General features: G+C 42.3%; 1 protein-coding gene across 2 annotated transcripts in view; it reads left to right on the top strand.

Moving 5' to 3' along the window:
* Nucleotides 1-13,439: 13,439 nt before the first annotated feature.
* The window catches only part of TMEM63A (transmembrane protein 63A), a 30,755-nt gene continuing 24,305 nt past the window's right edge, over nucleotides 13,440-19,889 (top strand). The window contains exons 1-5 of one of the 2 annotated variants that reach the window (XM_041474095.1): nucleotides 13,440-13,502; nucleotides 14,427-14,569; nucleotides 15,494-15,690; nucleotides 17,611-17,690; nucleotides 19,184-19,247. In XM_041474095.1, the coding sequence (XP_041330029.1) occupies nucleotides 15,505-15,690; nucleotides 17,611-17,690; nucleotides 19,184-19,247 (330 nt within the window). In that variant the 5' untranslated portion in view covers nucleotides 13,440-13,502; nucleotides 14,427-14,569; nucleotides 15,494-15,504. Of the gene's footprint in view, nucleotides 13,503-14,426; nucleotides 14,765-15,493; nucleotides 15,691-17,610; nucleotides 17,691-19,183; nucleotides 19,248-19,889 lie in introns of both variants that reach the window. The other variant, XM_041474094.1, reaches the window with a different exon arrangement.

The following is a 19,889-nucleotide window of genomic DNA, read 5'->3' as shown; positions in this document are numbered from 1 at the left end:
CAGAAGGTGGAAGATGTACGGGTGTGACATTTTAGAAAAACGCCCCATCACTCTTTATGGATTCCTGTGGGTTTCATAATACTCATGCTTAGAAGAAGAGGGCTTTATGTAAAGGCAAATCATTTCTCAGTGAACATGAGAAACCACTGCACTATTCCCAGCATGGATGAAGAATATCTGTATTTTGAATGCTGTTAACAGCCACAATAGAGCACTGGCTCTGGAGAGTGAAGCTGATCTGAAGGCTGGGGTGAGGAGGCTGGATGTTTATCTTGTAACATTTAAACTGGAAACTTACACCCTTTTCTTCCCCAGCCTTTGCTGGCATAAGGTGTGGAAACCTATTTTTGGCACTAATCCCAGGAGAATTGAATTGAAGAAATAAAATGTGATTGATAAAAGCATGAAGGATCATGGCACCGGGGGCAGATTCTCATTCTCTCCAGCAGCCACATACCTGAGCCTACCTATAAATGTCTTCAGCATCAAAGGCCCTTTTGGATTTTATGTGCCTCTGTAAATGATTTTAAATTGGTCCAGTTTCACCCAATGCCCAGGCTGAATGTTGTGCCCTGAGGACAGTCTGGCTGGAGGATGCAATGTAATGAACTTGTACAAAATCACCCCTTTGTGGCTCATCCCTCATTAAAACAAGTGTCAGCTGAGGGAGGCAGCCTGTTTTGTACCCAGGGGAAGGCAATAAAGCCGTCTGAAAGAGCCCCACTCAACATTTCTGTTACTGCTCACTTTGTCTTTACAACCTTTTAAGAAACTTGTCTTCTTAAGCATGATAAAGCCCCTGTTAGATGTTAAAAGGGCACCTTATTTAGCTAAATTGAGTTTTAAGATGAAAATGGAACAAAGTAACAGCCTGTGCATGGCCCAAGGCAGTGCATTCTTTAATCCTGCACTTTGAGATGAATTTTAGACATGCATTTGTATATTACTTCAAAATACATCCATTCCCAAGACGCAAACAGCAGTGAAAAATATCCACTTCATTTGTCGGCTTCAAGTTCAGCTCATGTCAAATACTCCTGCACTTGTGAATCAAAGGGAAGGTTTTTTTTCCTGAAATCTTTGTGATTTCATCCCCTCATCCCTTTAGGAAAGCTCCATACACCCAGCTCTTCCCTCAGGACTCTCTCTCCAGTCAAATGGCACATCACTGATTCCCAGAGGCTGGGGTAAAAGAGCTGCTCACACAATGGGCTGTGTCAGAGGCTTGGAACCACCTGAGCAATGTTCACATGGCTGACAAAGCTTTCTGCACATGGGCTCTCAAAATGTTGGCCAGCTCAGTTCCAGCAGGGAGTTTGTTAGGTTTACATGGTCACCTGGATAAAACTGCAATCCATGGATTTGTAATGGTCTCTCTCTTATGTCAGAGGACACAATCCCATAATTATTTATCCATACAATTAGTCTTTGCCCCAGAGAGTGGTCCTACTCTGCAGTGAGTGTTCATCAAAAGACCATGACAACATGAAATGAAAATGTCTGATTGCTCCAGCAGCACACAGCTTTCCTGTGTCCAGATGTGATTTCTCCTGTGGCTGATGCCAAATCCACCAGGACTCTCTACTGTCCAATGTGTATTGGAAGGTGATTTATGGGCTTCACACCCAAAATAAAATTATTGACCAAACACACTTGAAGTGCAGCTAAGAAGAAAACAGAGGATGTATATTGGAGGCTTTTCACAGGACAGTGATTATCTGGTCCAATTGGAGGATTTGCCATTCCCCCTTTGTCGTGCAAACAAGAAAAAGTCAGGAATTTTATAATAGCTCTTTCTGTGTAATGTGTATTAGAACCTGCATGGCACTTTTGAAATGTCAAACAGAGGATTCAAAGAGGCTGCAAGGGGTGAAGTATGAGCAACTCCCAGTTTTAATAAAAGCCAGTACTTAGTGGAGAGAGGATCTCTATATTTAAGCTTTTAATTTTGTTACAAGCACTTCTGTAAGACATTTGCTGGGCACATCTGTGCAATGACTTTTGGTAAATAAATCCAGTGGGATCAAAGAGAAAGTGTGAAAGGCTTCCCCTAATTATGTAGCTATTATCCTGGGAAACAAGAATGTTTGAAATGTATTTGCAGTATTGAGGGTCTGAATATTAAACTTTTGAAGATTTCAATTGCCATGGACATAACCCTTTTGTGTCACAGCTGGGCCCATATTAAAAAGGCTCTAGCTTGAGTGATGTGAAAGGGCCAGAATTTCTGTGGGCCAGTACAGCTCTCTGGAGTTTGCTCCCTATGGCCTCAGCTTGCTCTGCTAGTATCTGAGTATCTGACATGGAAAAGTTTCCAGAAGCTAAAGCCTGATAACACAAGATATCTGGGTGTCTCCCAGGGCTAGACTGAAAACAGCAGAGCTACCCAATGCAGTTGTGTTGATCTTTCTGATTTTTTGCAAAAATTTGGCCTTGTTATTTCTGTGCCAAAAGGCTTTGTGCTCAGTCAGGTATCACCTGACTTACCTGCCTCTCTTGCATTCCCTTCCTCTTTCCAGTGGGTGCAAAGTCATAAGAGGGACTTTGGATCAGTGTTGTGAGCTCTGGCTAACTTGACTCTGGGAAGTAGAACTTCATGTCCCATGTCTGAGACGAATTGTGGTTGCTCTGTGTGCACAGATCTCATTCCAAAGATGCTGCAACCTCACCCTCAGTCCTTAGTGTTTACTCTCCTGCTGAGGAGCCAGTTACAGTAGCAACTTTTATGGTCCAAACTATCACCTGCTTGAGCTATACAGAAATTGTCCTGCTCATTTAATCTAGGCAAGGACATGAGACTGTTTTTCCTCATCACCAGCACAGGCCAGACTGAAATATCCAATGGGAATATCTGAAAGATCACATCCTATTGGGTCCTTCCCTCCTGGCGCTGTGTATCTCTGATTGCACTGACATAAGCACATCTTCCACAGGCAGCTTCTGCTTTTACTCATGAGCTTGTTTTGGTCAGATGGCCAGGACAAAACGCTGTCTGTCTGAGGAGGAATGGATAAAATGTCCAAAGTCCCCCCATGTCCTTGGTCAGCTGATGTCAGCTGGCTCGCTCGCAGGGGTTTGTGTTGGCAGCGTTTGCAAAGTGCCAGTGTTCTGGCAGAAAGGAGATCTTCAAGATTTTTTTTTTTTTTTTTAAACAGAAAAGCAAACACAACTGTTTAAATACAGCATTTTCTATGCCTTCAGCAGTCTCCTCCCCACTGCCCCAGCCTGTTCCTTGTTTGTTAGCTGGGGAAACAGGACTTGTCACTGCTCTGATGGCTGCAGCATAGGCTGCTGGCAAAAACACTGACATTTAGCTCATGCAGTTGAATCAGATAAATAAGCATACAGCCCCGAATTGCTTGTTTTACACCACAGTCCACTTCATTAAGGAATGTCCTAATTACTGAGAAATAGTTGAATTCTGTAGGAGCACCACTTAATTTCTAATCAGAGCCCATTTATCACCCTTGTTAAAATGCTGCTTTTCCCTTGCAACTTTATTTTAGTGTAGAAGTTTAGCAAACTTTTTCTTTAAAAGTACATTTCTTCTGCCTTATTGTGCAGATTCAATGTCCCATAACCCTTACTGATTCTGTGCCAAGTTTGTGTGGCAATTGACATTCCAAAAACTGAGTGATGTCCCCGTTTTCCTGTCATGCTAATACAGTTGGAATACTTTTTATGCATCTGTGGCACTAAGTAACCTGGCTTAATTATGGATTGTATTTCCTCCAGTTAATTTTAGCTCTAATAAGTTTTGCTTCACTGAACAGACTGTCCTCTTTTGCTAAGAAAGAGAGAAAATGAATCACTTTTCCCCAACTCAGATAGAGAAAGAATGACACTGTATTCTAGCAGCTGTAATTCATTTCTATTGCCAGAAGAAGTTGTAAAGGCAGAAAGATTATGAAGTATGTGTTAATGCAAGTTGAATAATTTGCATTACTAACTTTTCTGGAAAATACATTTTTTCTGCAGGCCAAAAATAAAGATGAAAGGCAAAGATGAGTGAGACCTAAAAAGCAACTTCTGCTAAAAATGATGAACTGTTGTGCAAAACAGGAATTTGTTAGTGGAGTGCAAGAAAACTCTAAAAAGGCCTGTTACTTGCACAGAAAATAACAAAACCCAATGAAAGATTGTAGAAGGCAAAATTAAGTGCTAACACACACACACATGACAAGACAGAATTGACAGTTTAGACTTCTCTAATCTGGTACATCAGATAGAGTGAGGAGCAGCTGCCCAAAGGCTTCTGCTAGTCCTCACCGAGCTATTCAAAATTAGCTTGGGCAGTGCCTTAGCAAATTTACTAATTGGCAAAAAGATACCTGCAACAACAGAAAAATGAGGTAAACTACTCTCATGGTTGTTTTCCAACTGTAACATCTGCTGCTGAAGTGACTCTGGGGCTATTGCATGTCAGTGGGTTTTACACCATGGAACTTAGATGTATTCAATTTCAAAAATAATTAGTTGCACGTTGCTTTTGTCCTTGATGTTTACAGCACACTGGGGTTGTGATCAAAAGGGTGGGGAGGTGGAATTCTGGATGGGCCCAGCAACAACACCAGGCCTGCCTGTCTGAGCTCTGGGTGAGCTGGACTCATACAGGGAGAACACACCTGGAAGCTGGGAGTTCCAAGAGGTACAAAACAATCTTGGAAATGATGATCTGGATCAGACTATACTCCTTCATCCTGGTGCTTGATGTTCATTGTTTTTAAACAGGAAGAGGCTGTAAGCATGGCACTGAATTTTTGCAGGAAGCTTTTCTTTTTCTTCGGAGTGCTGATGCCTGTTCAGAGAATGGTCTTAAAGGCCTGTAGATTATTTGAAATGCATTTTAAAAGATTTTAGATCTGTTAATAAAATTTCAAATCATTAACTCACTTTTAAAATCTAGTCAGCTGGTTACTGTTAGTGGTGATTTATTATTTATCCTCTTCATTCCATTCCCCTTCTGTCTAGATGGAGTAGTCTGTCACACCATTGAGAATTGCACAGTAACAAATACCAAAACAGCCCCCTAATTTTCTTTTGTTTTCAAAAAATGCTACAATGTTCAGAAAGGAGGGCGTGTGGATAGACTGCTCCTACTCAAGCAGTTAATACAAAGCTGTTTTCACTTAAATATTTATATTGTCATGGTATTTATTTCTAACATTTTTGAATGTTATTACTATTTAATTTAAAAGAATTCAGAATAAAAGAACTTTAAAAATGACTGGTTTTTTGTGTTTTGACTCCAAACAGAACAGAAAAGGGTATTTTACTTCATGGCACAGGAAATTATGTAATTTCCTGCCATGCACTCATATCTATGTAAAGAAGGAATATAAGGCCTTGGATATAACATGGCCCTTAAAAGAGCAAAAAATAAAGCTCTGTGACCTGACCAGTTTTAATCCTTTTAGCATTCATACTGCAGCACCATGGGAGATGCATCATGGTCATTTGATTTTAAAAGGGAATTCAGCCACACTTGGTCAGGTCACTTAAAGCGTGAAACACAAGCTTCAGTTGTTTTGGTTTTTTCTTTATTTCCTCTTCTTACCTTACCATTTGCTTATTCAAAACCATTAATCCAGGAATGGCCAACATTTCCACATAGCAACCAAATGCATTTCTGAACCTTAATTTTGGCTTTGACATGTGATTCTGCAGGAAATGCCATGCATTTGAAGCTGGCATCTGTCAGCTTTCCAGGCTGAATAACTAAAGATGTGGTGACTAAAATTTATTTTATCTATGCAGCATGGCTCTTAGCTTTAGCAGCTGTCAGTGCAGAATTCAGCATCTTTTGATAAATCATACACGTGGAGAAGATTTTTCAAAGGTACAAGAAGGAATTTAGAGTCTATTTCTCATTGAGCAAAATTTGGGTGCTTAGTCCATTTTCTCTGCTTTGATTCTAAAATCAAGCAAGGAATATTTTATCCTGTGACAGCAAAACTAGAAAAAATTACTGCAATTTGAGCAGAGACATAGGTGACCTGAGTTAATTTGAAATTCTTGATCATTTTGACCAGATCTGTTGGAGAACTTCTAAGGCAGACTACAGGAAAACAATGTTCTCAAGGAAGTTCCATTTCTGCAAATCCAATGGGAGGAATCTGAAAATCATTACGTGAAGGAGACTTGGAAAATTGGCTCTTAAAACTCTTTAAAATCTTCACTGTTTGATTTGTTTTCAGTCCCTTGTGGTAGGAAAGCTTACCTCTGGCCTTCTCTGTGTTCCCAGGCTGGTAAACTGTTGAACACTTGCTGTCCTAAAGGAGAAGATGCTGTGATTCATAACAGGACATGAAAATATACTGTGGCTTGAGTTGCCTTGAAAGTGATCCAGAAACCACAGCAATAATAGAACACAGTTGTCTGATTTCCTGAGTGGATGGGAACTTGTCCCTTAAGACAATTTCATGTCCACTAAGAAATGCTCTTACTATGATAATTTGAATAATAAGTTCAAGTTCTTACACTGATGTATGAAACTCTTCTAATCTTCACAGGAGATATGGTTCCAAAGGAATCACAAGCATCCTGGCTCAGTGTTGCCCAGGGCAGTTGGCAATTTGGGGCCTTAAACCTCAGGTCTGTTCATGCCAGGGCTCTGCATGCAGCACCTGCTCTCTGAGCTGTGCCTGTCCAGCCCCAGGAACTGACCCAGACAGGGTGTAAAAGAAAAGGTGCACCATTTTGTGAAGGCAAGAATAGTTTGCCTAGGTGTTCCCATGTAACACTGATCCTTTCTTCTATCCTGGAGGTCATCTCATTCCAGAAACCATGCCACTTTACAGGACCTGCTCTTAACTTCTCCCAGATTAATTCTGACCACTCACCCCATCACCTGGTATATAACCTGAATATATAAATATCTACTTCAGTGAATCTAAATAGAAACATCTGCTTTACTGAAACTGTACATAACATCAGTAGGAAAGGAGAGCTGAAAACATCTGGGCTCTTTTCCCAGTTCTGTCCCTGAGTCAGGATGATGACCTTGAGCAAATTGCTTTGGCCAAAATTTTCAAGTCTGTATTTAGACACCAAAATAAATAAGCTGATTTTCAAAGCACCACAGCTTCTACCAACAAAACTCTAATCAGCAATAGACTCTAATGATTACTGTGCTTAAAGTATCTTTGTAAAACAAACCATCTGTTCCAGGGAAGAAAGTTCTCCATTGATCCATAGATCACCTGTGTGTCTAAGGTGCTCAGCTTGCAGTGACTACATTACTTTCCCTTTTTACACAGATTAGGCCACACTCCCACTCATGAGGCAATGTCAAACATGACAAGTCCAGCTGGAAGAGGTGTGAGGAAATACCTTTATATCCTTTGTATACATTTGAAAGGAGAAAGATGAAGCAGAAAGAAAAGAAAGTGATTTAGAGAGAATAAAAGAATCACAGGAAAGGAAATATGAGAAAGGATGAATGGGGGAAGAAATAAAATACTACACAAAGAGGAAGGAAAGAGTGGACAGGGATGGAAAAGATTGGGAAAATCAGAAAGTATGGTGATAAAATGTCCAACAGGAAATCACACACTAAGGAAGCAGATTTAGGGAAGCAGATTTAGGCCACTCTGCTTCCCTAAAGTGGAGGTGCAGAAAGAACACAGCGAGGATCCACGTGCCTGTGGTGTGCCTCAGGCAGCAGCCATGCACTTGGAACTGCCTGGATGCTGCTGCTCCTCACAACTTCCAGTCATACTCTACTAAAGCCATGCTCCCCTGGATTCAGGAGCTTCCTTGCTGGAAAAGGCCTCACTGCCCTTCGTCGTGGCTGTTTGCCATGGCCACAGCTCTTCACATCTTCCTGCCTAAGCCACTTTGCATCCTGACACCAAGTCACCCCAGCCACTTGCCCCTTGCATCCCTGGCACCTGACCCCCTGCTTGGGCTCACCAGGATCATCCTGCTGTCATTAGTGGCCCCCCGTGCTCGCCTGCTCTGTCTGCAAAGGAGCCAAGGCGCTGCTGCTGCTGTGGAAATTGAACTCAGACCTTGCCAGCTCTTTGAAATCCTCACAGTTTGGACACTGAATTCTTTTCATCTGTAAATCCACACGTGGGAAGGGGGAATTCTTGCCCAACAGAAAAAAAAAAGAAAAAAAAAAAAAAGCCTGTTCGTTATGGAAGTACTTTAAAAAACTATTTCATCTAAAAATTTATAAATTATCAAGCAGCATGTTTGATGCTGACATTTTAAGGGAAATCAAGCCAGTAAATCAGGAAGTGTTGTTGCCGATGCCTTGGAACAGGGTTCTTATGTCTAAAAGCTGGGAATCTCACTGGACTCTCTGCAGATAGAGCGTGGATACAGCAGATCAACTGTGAGTAGTTTCTTCAAAGCTGTCAAACTGAGTGGTATTTGGAAAGAAAAAAAAATAAAAAGGGAAAAACTAGTGTTCCTCTTCTGACCTATTTGGATTGAAACCAGGATTTCAGAGCTTGCTTCACAAAAATTTACTCTCAATCCAAGGCTGCAGCAAACCCAGCTGAATTGACTCACCAATGTTTAGACTGCATGATCTCCTTGAGCATTTTATGTCTCCTGCACAAACAACCGCTCATCTCTGTGCTCCAGGGAAAGCAGAACCTCAGGCAAGGATGCTAAAATCTGTCCAGGGCTCATCTCAGTACTGTTGCAACAGGAGTCACTGTGTACAGTGAAGACACCTGAGGAGCACAGAGGCTCTTGAGGACACTGGAGTCGTTCAGGAAAACTGATGTGTGCTGTACCTGGGAATGGGAAAGCTTTACAAGCTCAGTGGTTTGGTATTTCATACTGGTAACAAGCACACCTGGTGCCTGATAAATCCAATGGCTCATGTGGCCAGGTGCTCTCCTCTTCAGTGGGACAAACCAGACTGTGCCAGATGGTTTCTCCCTCTCCCTCTCTCTCTCAGGGAGCTGCCCTAATTATAGTTAGTGCTGTGCCACCCATGCATGAAGTGCCTTCAGGTCCCATACACATGGGGTTAATGCACAGATAAGCATTTAGATAATTTGTACATTCAGGAAACAATGAAGTCACCCACGTTGCAGGCCACCCTGCCCTAGTTTTGTACCAAGGTGTGTCACACCAACAGTGGTTGCATTGTCACAAGCTAATAAACCTAACAATCCTATATATTTCAGCGAGGGATTCTCCACACCTGCAACTACTCCAAAGAAACCAAGGTTTAAAACCTCACCCTGCCCAGAGGTGAGTGATGAGGAAGCTCTTGGATTCACTACTTCATAAATCAAGCTTGTGCAAAGTATGTTGCAATAAGCCTCCTTTTTCTTCCCATACTTTTCAGCATTGCTATTTCAGATTGCAGTTTCCTGTGTGTTTTAATAAAATTCCAGTTTTCATCCAAGTATAACTTGATGAAGATGACAAGAAAAATGAATCATGCTCAAGCATCAATACCAATGCTATATTCATAATTTCCTATCTGACATAAAATGTAAAAAAAAAGCAAATTTCTATCATATATCACCAGATATATTTGGTTAAATACATTGTATAATAATCTGTTGTATTGATTAACAAAAATACATTCCTACTTTAATGCAAGGCAATTTCTACCTTGAAAGTCAACATGTTACCTATGAATGAGAAGCAGCATGCCAAAAACAATTAAAAAGAATAGGGAAAAAATAAGGATAAATTGTCAATTAAAATCAAGTCTTGCTGCTTGCTGATCTAAATTATGACATTTAAGTCCGTGTATCTGTCCAAATTTTGCTACTTGTTTGTTTATATTATAAACATTTTAATGCTCAGACCTTTCAATGGAAAATCCCATAATGCCCACACTGCATCCTGTGGTGTATTGAAGCTCATAAACAGGTTGCCAGATGAAGGCAAAGATTAAAAGATAGCAAAGGGCTGCCAGGCTGGAAGCCTGAATTAAATCCATTAAGGTATATTTGAATAGGCAGATAAGTAGGGAACAGCAAGCTGGGCTGATGAGTTTCTTCAGAGAGAAGAAACCACGGTGAGAGTTGCCATGCATGGCAAAGCTCAGGCCACCTGCCACTCACCTCCAGAGACTATTGAAGTCCTCTCGGGAATTCACCCATCAAGGGACAGCCTGCTGGGATAAATCAAACTAAAGTGACAAGGGAGTTCTCCAGCCATAAGGTCATTTAATAAAGTAAGGGAAGAGTCACACGTGGACGTGTAAATACCCTGCACACTTGTTCGACCTGGTGCTAAAGAGCTGTTGAAGTGGATATGGAGGATGCAAAATAAAAGAAAGATGGAAGGATTTCAGAGCCTCTTGACCTGCTCCCTAGGTCCTGAGGGTGGCTTTCCATCTGCTCTAGCAACATAATTAAACGTTTGTGAACTAATGACAGTATGTGGCTTTTGTCACCAAAAGAACAGACAGTGGTAAACAAAACCCTATTTACAAGAGGTAGGGAGGAGGGAAATGTGACTCTGCTGTTGAAATTAGAGATAAACAAAATCACACCACTTAGCTAAAGAGCCTGTCTAGACAGAGGAAGAACAAAAACAAATGACAAAAGCTTGATGTTATTCTTGTGAGAGAGAGAGAAGGAAAAATTATTTTGTAGCTAGGCAAAAGTCATCACATTGAAGAATGTCAAGACTACAGTGTTGAGATCACTCAATATTACCTATTTTACACTACAGAGTAAGATAATCTAATCAGAGCAAGCCTTCCTAATTTTTAAAAACCTGGAAAGAATCAAGAGTACAAACAGCTTAGGAAACAGTGAGAAACCACTCAAGTAGATTTTGGCCCTAAAAGTGGAAGAGCTGCAAGCATACACTGACACTTCACCTACACGGTAGATCTATTTAATTTAAAAGAAAGTCATTACAATTCTTCCACTGTGAAATCCTGTTTTGAAATAAGTTGTCCACAGGAAGAGTTGTTCCAGAAAAGACAGGATGGAACAATAACTCTACAACACTCATGCCAAATAAGTTTCCCACCAACACAGCTCTTTCCCAACACTCAAGCAGATTTTGGCCCTAAAAGTGGAAGAGCTGCAAGCATACACTGACGTTTCACCTTCATGGTAGATCTACTTAATTTAAAAGAAAGTAATTACAATTATTCCACTGTGAAATCCTGTTTTGAAATAAGTTGTCCACAGGAAGAGTTGTTCCAGAAAAGACAGGATGGAACAATAACTCTACAACACTCATGCCAAACAACTTTCCCACCAACACAGCCCTAGAGAGCAGAGAAAGTGTTTAAAGGTAAAACTAACATCCTTCAACAACAGTGGGATTTCTTTATTCCAGCAGTGAATCTGAACCACTCTGAGCTGAGAACTTTTATGTTGTTTTCCAACTAGCATAATTATTACAGCCAATTTAAAATCACAGATTATCTACAATGCATCTGCTAGGTAAGTGACGAAATTCTGTCTTGAAATGTCTCTCAGTGACTGCAGATAACCAGGACTTTGCCCTTTTTGTGGGATGAAGTGGGAGAAGGCAGATAGCACACATACAGCCCGATGCTGCTCTCCACTGAGCAGGCTCTCCTGAAAAGGAAAACAAGGATTTGGCAGAGTAAAACAATTGTGGATGAATAAAGTGGCAGGGAGCAGGACAGCAGCTGTGCATGCAGGGCCCTCAGTATTCCGTGGAGTCTGAATACACGGGAATACAAGGCATTAAAGGTGGAGAGGCAGGATCAGGACTGTCAGATGGAGCAGATTGTGGCTTCTTGGCAGCTGGAACACTAATTTCTTTTAAACATAAACGTCAGCAGATAACCAAGGTTTTGATGAATGTAACATCAGACTAAACTTTGCAATGCCCTAATTATTTTTAGTTGGTTTTAGAGTGGGTTTCTGTTCTAAGACATCACTGCTGCTTCATCCATGAGACTGCAGGGGCAAACCTTTGAAGGCAAGTGGTCCCTGGTTCCCTCTGAACAGTCACATTTTCATCATTTCCATAACCACCTTCTTCCTCGTATGCCTGCTGCTCACTGAGGCCAGTCCTGCCAGTCAGGAGCAAAGGATGAGGGCACAGGAGGATGAGGATGGTTGGCAATGCTGGGTATCAAATGGCTGTGGAGGGAACACTACAATAAAGTGTAGAGAAGAGGTGGAAGGCAGGGACCTGCAGTACAGTGTTTCTGGCCTGTTGTCTGGAAGCAATTAACTCCTTAAAGGATAGGATGTCCTTGTGGATATCTGGGAATTGTTCTTACCCCAGCTCTGCCACAGACTCATTAACATAAACTCCCTAGGTCTTGGGTTTTTTTGCAATTCACAGCATATGAGTTGTGTGTGGAGACAAGGGGCTGTTCATATTTCATGGAACGTTCATACTACCACCATTAAGTTGTTAATTTATTTCAGAGCTACCTGTCAAAAGAGGTTTAGCCAGCAGGCCAGTGAGGGTGACTCTCCCCCTCTACTCTGCCCTTGTGAGACCCCAAGCTGAGTGCTGAGTCTGGCTCTGGAGCCCCCAGCACAAGAAAGATGGGGACCTGTTGGAGTAAGTCCAGAGAGACCATGGAGATGCTCAAAGGGCTGGAGCACCTCTCCTACAAAGTCAGGATGAGAGAGCTGGGATTGTTCAGCCTGGAGGAAAGCTCCTGGAGACCTTAGAGCACCTTCCAGTACCTGAAGGGGGCTACAGGAGAGCTGGAGAGGGACTTTCTGCATGGGCACAGAGGGACTTTTACAAGGACATGTAGTGACAGGACAAGGAGGAATGGATTCAAATGAAAGAGGGTAGGTTTAGGTTAGGTAACAGGAAAAAATTCTTCACTCTGAGGGTGGTGAGGCACTGGCAGAGGTTGCCCAGAGAAGCAGGGATGTCCCATCCCTGGAAGTGTTCAAGGCCAGGTTGGATGGAGCTCTGAACAACCTGCTCTTGTGGAAAGTGTCCCTGCCCATGGAGGGGGTTGGAAATGGATGATATTTCAGGTCCCTTCCAAACCACTCTATTCCATGATTCTATGATCTCACTGTATGGCCTGCTCCACTTCCACCTGTGTGCTTGCCCACTTCACCAGACCTGAAACTGTGAATTCTCTCTGGAAATCACATCTCACATTTCTTGGGGATCATTTTTTCCCCCCGTGCTACAAAACGCTCTGTTCGGTTCTGCTTTTAGACACCGGTAGGCGCTATAAGGCCTCCCCGGAGCCTTCTCTTTTCCAGGCTGAACAGCAGCAGCTTTCCCTCGGTTATCTGAGCGTCCGCTCCCTGAGGGAGGCGCGGGGGCCGCACTCTCCCGGCGGGGCAGACCTGTCCCGGCCAGAGCGGCCCTGTCCCGGCGGGGGTGTCACTGTCCCGGCCGGAGCGGCCCTGTCCCGGCCGGAGCGGCCCTGTCCCGGCGGGAGTGTCACTGTCCCGGCCGGAGCGGTCTGTGGGGGGACCGCTCTCCGGGGGCGGGGGAGCGCTGACAGCGGGCCGCGCGCGCATGCGCACTAGGCGCCGGGACTTGTTGCCGGCGCTGGTAACTCCGGGGCCGGGCCGGGGACCGGGGCCGCCCGTGAGGTGACGGGGCGGGGGCCCAGGGAAGGGAAGGGAAGGGAAGGGAAAGGAAAGGCAGGGAAGGGGAGGGCGGGGGTAGGAGAGGCCGCCCCAGCGCAGGTAAGGGAGCGGCGCCGTGCGGGGCCGCGGGGAGGGGAGTGGGCGAGGTAAGCGCGGCCCCTCCTCAGCGGGACCCTCCCTCAGCGGGGTCGGGGCGGGCAGGGCCGGGAGCTGAGCCCCCTTCCCGCGGGGAGCTGAGCCAGCCCACCCTGCTCCCGAGCGGAGGGACCCGCTCCCTGCTCCAGTGGCGAGCCTGGCGCTTCCCAATACGCTCCTGAAGGAGCCGGTCCCGCCCGCCGCGGCTCCACGTCCCTGCCGGAGCCGGGAGCGCGGGGGGCTCCCAGCGCCACACCGGACCCGGCTCCCGTTCCTGGAGCCCGTCCGCTGCTCCCTGGGTTCCTGCGGCGCAGCCCCACCCGTGGGAGGTCTTCCCCTGCCCTTTATCTGCCTGGCAGCCGGCTTGTTTAAAAAGAACAGCTTTCGAGAATTTGGAAGCAGTGTGTGATAAAATCCAGTGTGTTGCTTAGAGTTTAGCGTGCAGGTTTGCGCTGAAGATTCCCCAAGGCTCTTCAAAAATGCTTTCTTTTCCCTCAGCGCTAAATTTCAGTCCGTAGAAAGCAAGGATAGAGTCATGGCACAACTTTTGTGGGCGTTGTTGGGTTTTTTTTTCTTTCTCTCTCTTTTTTTTTTTTTTTTTTTTTTTTTTTTTTTTTTTTTTCCCCCGTGATGAAACACATCAGCTGAGACAAAATTTCTTCCTCGCCGTGTCGCGCTGCCCAACACTTAGCCAATGCTGTTTTGGGAGGAGTAGTCTCCGTGCTGTTTTCCCGCTGTTTAAAAGGAGAATATGTAGTTATTTGTATTTTTTGTTGTTTGTTTCGTTTTCAGCATCCAGAATAGTGCTGTCGTCAGAGACGTGCATTCCTGTTAGAGGCAAAACATCCCGAAAGTAATGTCCCTGGACCTGTGTGATGAGGACCTAGAATATTTGCTTTTGAAGGATTGAGTTTTTTTCGGGGAGTGGTTTCTCTGTGAGTTTATCAGTCAGAAGTGTGTTCTGCATGAAGAATTACTTGGGAATCAGCAAGTAAATAAGATCCAAGAAAGGAAATGTTTGAAGTGGAAAGCCCCAAAATAAACGAGCAATTGCCTGCACTGATAAAAAGAACTTTGTATCAATAGCCAAATCTCGTGCATTCTTGTATGCTACTGCGTTATCTGATCAGGTCAGTTGACTAAGATGCCTGTTCTCTGAGAAATACTCTTTGTTCTTTCTTGTTTGTGACATATGATAACTGGCCAGCTGTGCTGGCCTTTCAGTTGAATTATTTTGAAAAAGGAAAATCACTCAATATTCCAAGAGCAGAAAGGAACATGTGTCTTTGTGTAGTGGTTCTTTTCTGTGGAATTAGTGGTGAGTTTGTTAATGATCTCAAGGTTTTTACATTTAAATACAAAGTTCACAAGCTGGTGCATTCACACAAGCTCATCAACTAGGAACAAAATTTTCAAACTGCTGTTATTGGAATATGTAATGCCTGTGTGATTCCTAGAATCACAGTCCAGGCTGGAATATGTAGTTAGATGTTATAGATTAAATTATAGGGAAGTTTCTTTGGGAGGGATCTTCTGCAGTTATCCTTAGATCTCTGTAGAGAATGTGGCTCACTAGATGTCTGGAATTCTTGTCTGGCCACTGCTGGTAGCTGAACCTGCCAGTTATTGCAAAACATTTCACATGTGAAGGGAAGAGATTGCCAAAGGCACCTTCTTTTCCAAAGTAGTTGGTTTTCTGGTTGCATCTTCCTGCATTTTTATACTTGTAATATTAGTATGTCTCACAAATACCAACTAGTCTTTTCACAAGTTTGTTTCACCTTTTCTTTCTTTCTTTTTTTTTTTTTTTAAAGAAAAAAAAAAAAACCCCTTTTTTTTTTTTTTTTTGTCTTTTAAAGGAATAGAAAAAATGAACCCTTTCTATTTTCTGGGTTTTGGACATTCTCATCTAGGCTTCTTCGGGAACAGGAGTGATCCTTTCAACAGAACAAATGAAACTTACTGCTACAGCACTGCCCAGGGCAGCACAGTGCTCCAAGGAGTAACTTTTGGTGGAATCCCAACTGTCCTGCTGCTTGATGTAACCTTCTTTTTTGTAAGCCCAGTTTTTAATTTCTTGTATTGAAAGTACTTCTGGCCTTCTCAAAAGTGAGATTGTTCTGAATTCTCTTATTTATTGGGTTGGAATCTGGTGTCTGAGTATGTTCAGAATAAGAAATGAGTTGAGGCCATCCTGGGAACATCAAAGCAGTTTTCAAGTGTTGGTAAATGTTTCCATACAGATGGGATGGTGGTGTCACCGTATGTTGGATGTGCAGATGTAGGGAGAGTGCAGTTTTACAGGATCTGTTTGTGGAGTCAGTGAATTTTGTGGTTGTAGCTCAAATTTTCATGTTTTGTCTTAACTGCAAGAACATTTGGGTTTAAGTACTGGGTACATTTCAGGAAGGAGACACCATTACTAAGTTGTAAAATGACAGATTTTCCATACTGTATTTCCTTTTGAAAAACCAACTTTTTACAATTAGATTTCCTGAAGCTGTAGATGAAGATGAGATAACGTACTGACCAGCTCAGTCCTGCCAAAAGGTGGAATATGATTAGTTGCTATCTGGGGGCTCCAGGACAGGCCTGAAACTGCACTAAAACTTGTGGTAATTTTTGTAAGCTTGGTATAGGTGGTCTTCAGCCACCAGAAACAGGGCTGCAGACCTGCAAATTGGCCTGAGAAGAGTGGCTGTGGTTGTAAAATAGACAAAAAGGATAACAGTTTCTGAGTTCTAGAAATCTGCTGTGTAGAAACTTAAAGTACTTGTGCTCTGAGCTGGTCATTCTGTAGGAATGTAGAGGATATTCCTCAAAGTTCTATAGTGGCATTCTTTGCTGTTCATTTGGTGTATGCTACCATAAATCCATTTTCTGAGGATGTACAGTATTTACAGCTCTTTGTCACCAATGGCACAGCATTTAATAAGATTTAGTTGAAGTGTTTGCCTTTTTTTTTAAAGCTGTGACTCAGTTTTAAGACACCAAGTCTGCTTTTGAGTTCCTTGCTGTTGAACTCTGCACTCAGGCAGGGTTAGGTAGGGAGTTGGGTGCAGTGCAGAAGGCTCCTCTCTTCTTCATGTACCAAGTACTGAAAATTATCTATCAACTCCTGTATTCTTATTTTCATGACATTTTTACTGCATATCCTTTTAGTAACTGTCAGTTGATGGATTTCTGATATGTTATTTCTAGGATGGTTTCCAAAGGAAGTGAGGTTTATATATTTCATTCCCATTTTTATCTGGCAGTCCTGCCTAATAACTGTAGAATACTATAACCAATTTCAGCCAGAGTTGTGAAGAATCTAGAGAAGTTTCCTGCTTGCACCAAGTTTTATGACCAGATGAAGGAGGAAGATCTAAATGAATCCTCCCTGTTAGGAGGAAGGCTCTCATAAGAAAGTTATATTAATTGTGAAATGTGGAAATGAGCTGTGTAATCTTGACACAGAGATAATCTGGACATGTATCCTGGCTGGCCAGTCAGTATTTGATCCCAGTGAGTTACATCACTAACACCACTTTCCAGCCAAACAGGTATGGGATGGAGGAGGAACCAGAAGGTGAGGGTGTATGCTACATATGCATAGAAAACAGGCCTTGCTACTTCATTGCTTTCTGTAGAGCAACTTGTTTAAAAAAAAAAAAAAAGAAAGAAGGTAAGCTATGAAATACTCAGTGATGGAGCTTTTTGCTTGTTTTCTTTGTCCCTTTCAAAAAGAGAAAATATAGGGGGATTAAAAAAAAAAAAGATTAAAAAAAGATTAAAAATACATTGCAGAGATCAGAGATAGGTAGTTTTGGTCCCATACAGGTTGGTCTGTAGCATGGCCACCACTGAGTTGGCTGCATATGATAATTGATTTAGGAGCTAGGACAGCATTTTTGGTCAGTTCTTACACACCTAAGAATGATTATTTTGAAATGGGAAAAAGAAATATTTTAATATCTTCTTTTTTATTTTCTAGATTTTAATATTACTGTTTTCCATTATAAGAAAGAGATTCTGGGACTATGGTCGTGTTGCTCTGGTGTCAGAAGTTGAAAGGTAAAAAAGATATGTAATCAGACTGACTTGTTGAATCATTTGGGGAGTGGGGAGGAAAGTACAGTAAATGTGGGTTATATTGGTGCATTTATATCAATTAGATATGCTTGTAATCACTTGCACATGTTTATTAAAAATGCCCTCACACAGCTTTGTGTGAAATACTTCCCCCCCAGAGAGTTACTGTGGTTTCAGCCATAAGTCCTGTGCTTCCATTGCCATGGATTTCATCCAACAGCTGTGAGTTAAGGAAGTGGAGAGAAGGAAATAGGCTGCTTGTCTGCTGACATGCTGCACACCGGTGTTTGCAGTGTGCTTCTGTACAGAGGGATATTAACCATTCTGTTTATCTTGGCTCAAGCCCAGTGTACTCCCAAAGCTCCCTGCACAGCCTGTGCCACAAAATCTCCCCAGGGTTCAAAAAGAAAAACTTACTTTTGCAGGTTTCTGAAATTCTTCACTGATTTGTAGTAATATTTCAAATGAGCATTTGAATTTTTTTTTTTTTTTTAATGTAGGATGTTATGTTGGGATGTTTAGAATCTAAGCTCTGTGTGTGAGAGGTGGGGAAACTTTAACAGTGAGCCTCTTCCTGGTGCAATCAAATTGTGGTAAATTCACAACTGAGCAACTGGAAAGAACTCAAACCCTGTTTTTAGGTGTAATCTATGGACAGTTGTGAAAGATAGGTGATGTAAAATAAAATGAGCAATAACTGAGAAGGCTTTAATCCAGCTGGCTGAGGCAGTAGTCATGAAGGTGCTCTGGTACTGGGCTGTGGAGGTGTGGGACCAACAGGCTGGAGCAGACAGACACCCAGGAGCCTGTGTTTTTGTCCTGCTGGACTGTGAGCTGAGCCTGCTGGCCAAAATTACAGAGACGCCCAGGAACACACTCCGTTCTAACAGGTGTTCTCCTGTAATTACCATTGCAACATTTCTTTTTAGCAACAGACTGAAAACAGGCACTCCGCTGCTTTTGAGGGCTACAGAGTTTCTAAATGTTTCTAGCCTTGCTACAGGACGGTTTGTGTGAGGAGGATGGCTTTGCAGGGATTTGGTTGTGAAGAGAAATTGTGAGCAGTGCCTGTAGCATAAAGGAAGAAAAGTGAAGGGGAAAAAAGTGATGTCTTGTAGTGAGGAATATCCAAACAAGAAGCCAGCTTGCAAATCTGATCCTGCTTAGGCTCCCAAACCTGTGTTGCATTCTGTTACATCATGTGGCTTTAATATCCTGATAAAATGTTATTTTCTTTCTAGTTCAGTTATGTGCTCTCATGTCAGGAGCTAAACGTCCTCTCTGTTCAAAAGGAAACATACACAAGTTACTGTAATCAGGCACGTTCTACAGGGTGAAAACCACAGCTTTCATAAATGAAACAGTGTGTGTTTGTACTGCATCCCTTAGTCAGAATTGTTAAGGTTGAAGTAATTCTGTAAAACTCCATCATCTGTTGTTAAAGATACTTAAATGCATCATTTAATGTGTTTTAGTGAATCAAGATACAACCGGCTGTCAACATCATCATCAGTACCTGAAGATCTTGAATATGATAAGGTAAGTACTCTAGAGTTCTGAATACACTTTCTGAATGGAATCTGCTGTAATTTGCCATTCCATAAAGTTCAATGAACCATCATTAAACTGGAAGTTCATCTCTATGTAAAAATTAATAATGCACTGTTAACTGTGTTTTTATAGGACCAGGCATAATCTCTGTTTCCTGACAAACTATTGCCATATCATAAAACCAGTATCTTGTGTCATTGTTTCTGAGTCTGGTTTGTTTTTTGTTTTGGTTTGGTGGTTTTTTTTTTTTTTTTGTTTGTTTTTTTTGTTTTTTTTTAGTTTGTTCGTTTGATTTTTTTTTTTTTTAATTTAGAGAGGTACTATATGTTAGTGTTTCAAAGGGGGAGGGGAGAGTGAAAAAAAGACTAGTAGATAATTTGTACTGGGATAACTGTTCAAAAAATTACATTGAGTTCACACTGACAATAATACCTAGTTGTTCTTTACAGTACATTGTTTTCCTCACAGTGTTGAGAAAACTGGATGCAAGTGTGAGGCTAATAATAATGTTATGCACTCTCAGTAATCAAAATGCTTTGAAGTGGAGGGTAATATTTTGGCCAATAACTGGCTCCCTCCATGGTCTTTCTGAAGTTGTTGAATTGGTACACCCCTACAATTTTATGTTGC

The sequence above is a fragment of the Pyrgilauda ruficollis genome, unplaced genomic scaffold, assembly GCF_017590135.1.
Source record: "Pyrgilauda ruficollis isolate IOZ18807 unplaced genomic scaffold, ASM1759013v1 scaffold31, whole genome shotgun sequence".
NCBI lineage: Eukaryota > Metazoa > Chordata > Aves > Passeriformes > Passeridae > Pyrgilauda > Pyrgilauda ruficollis.
This window is presented reverse-complemented; position numbering and strand designations above follow the sequence as displayed.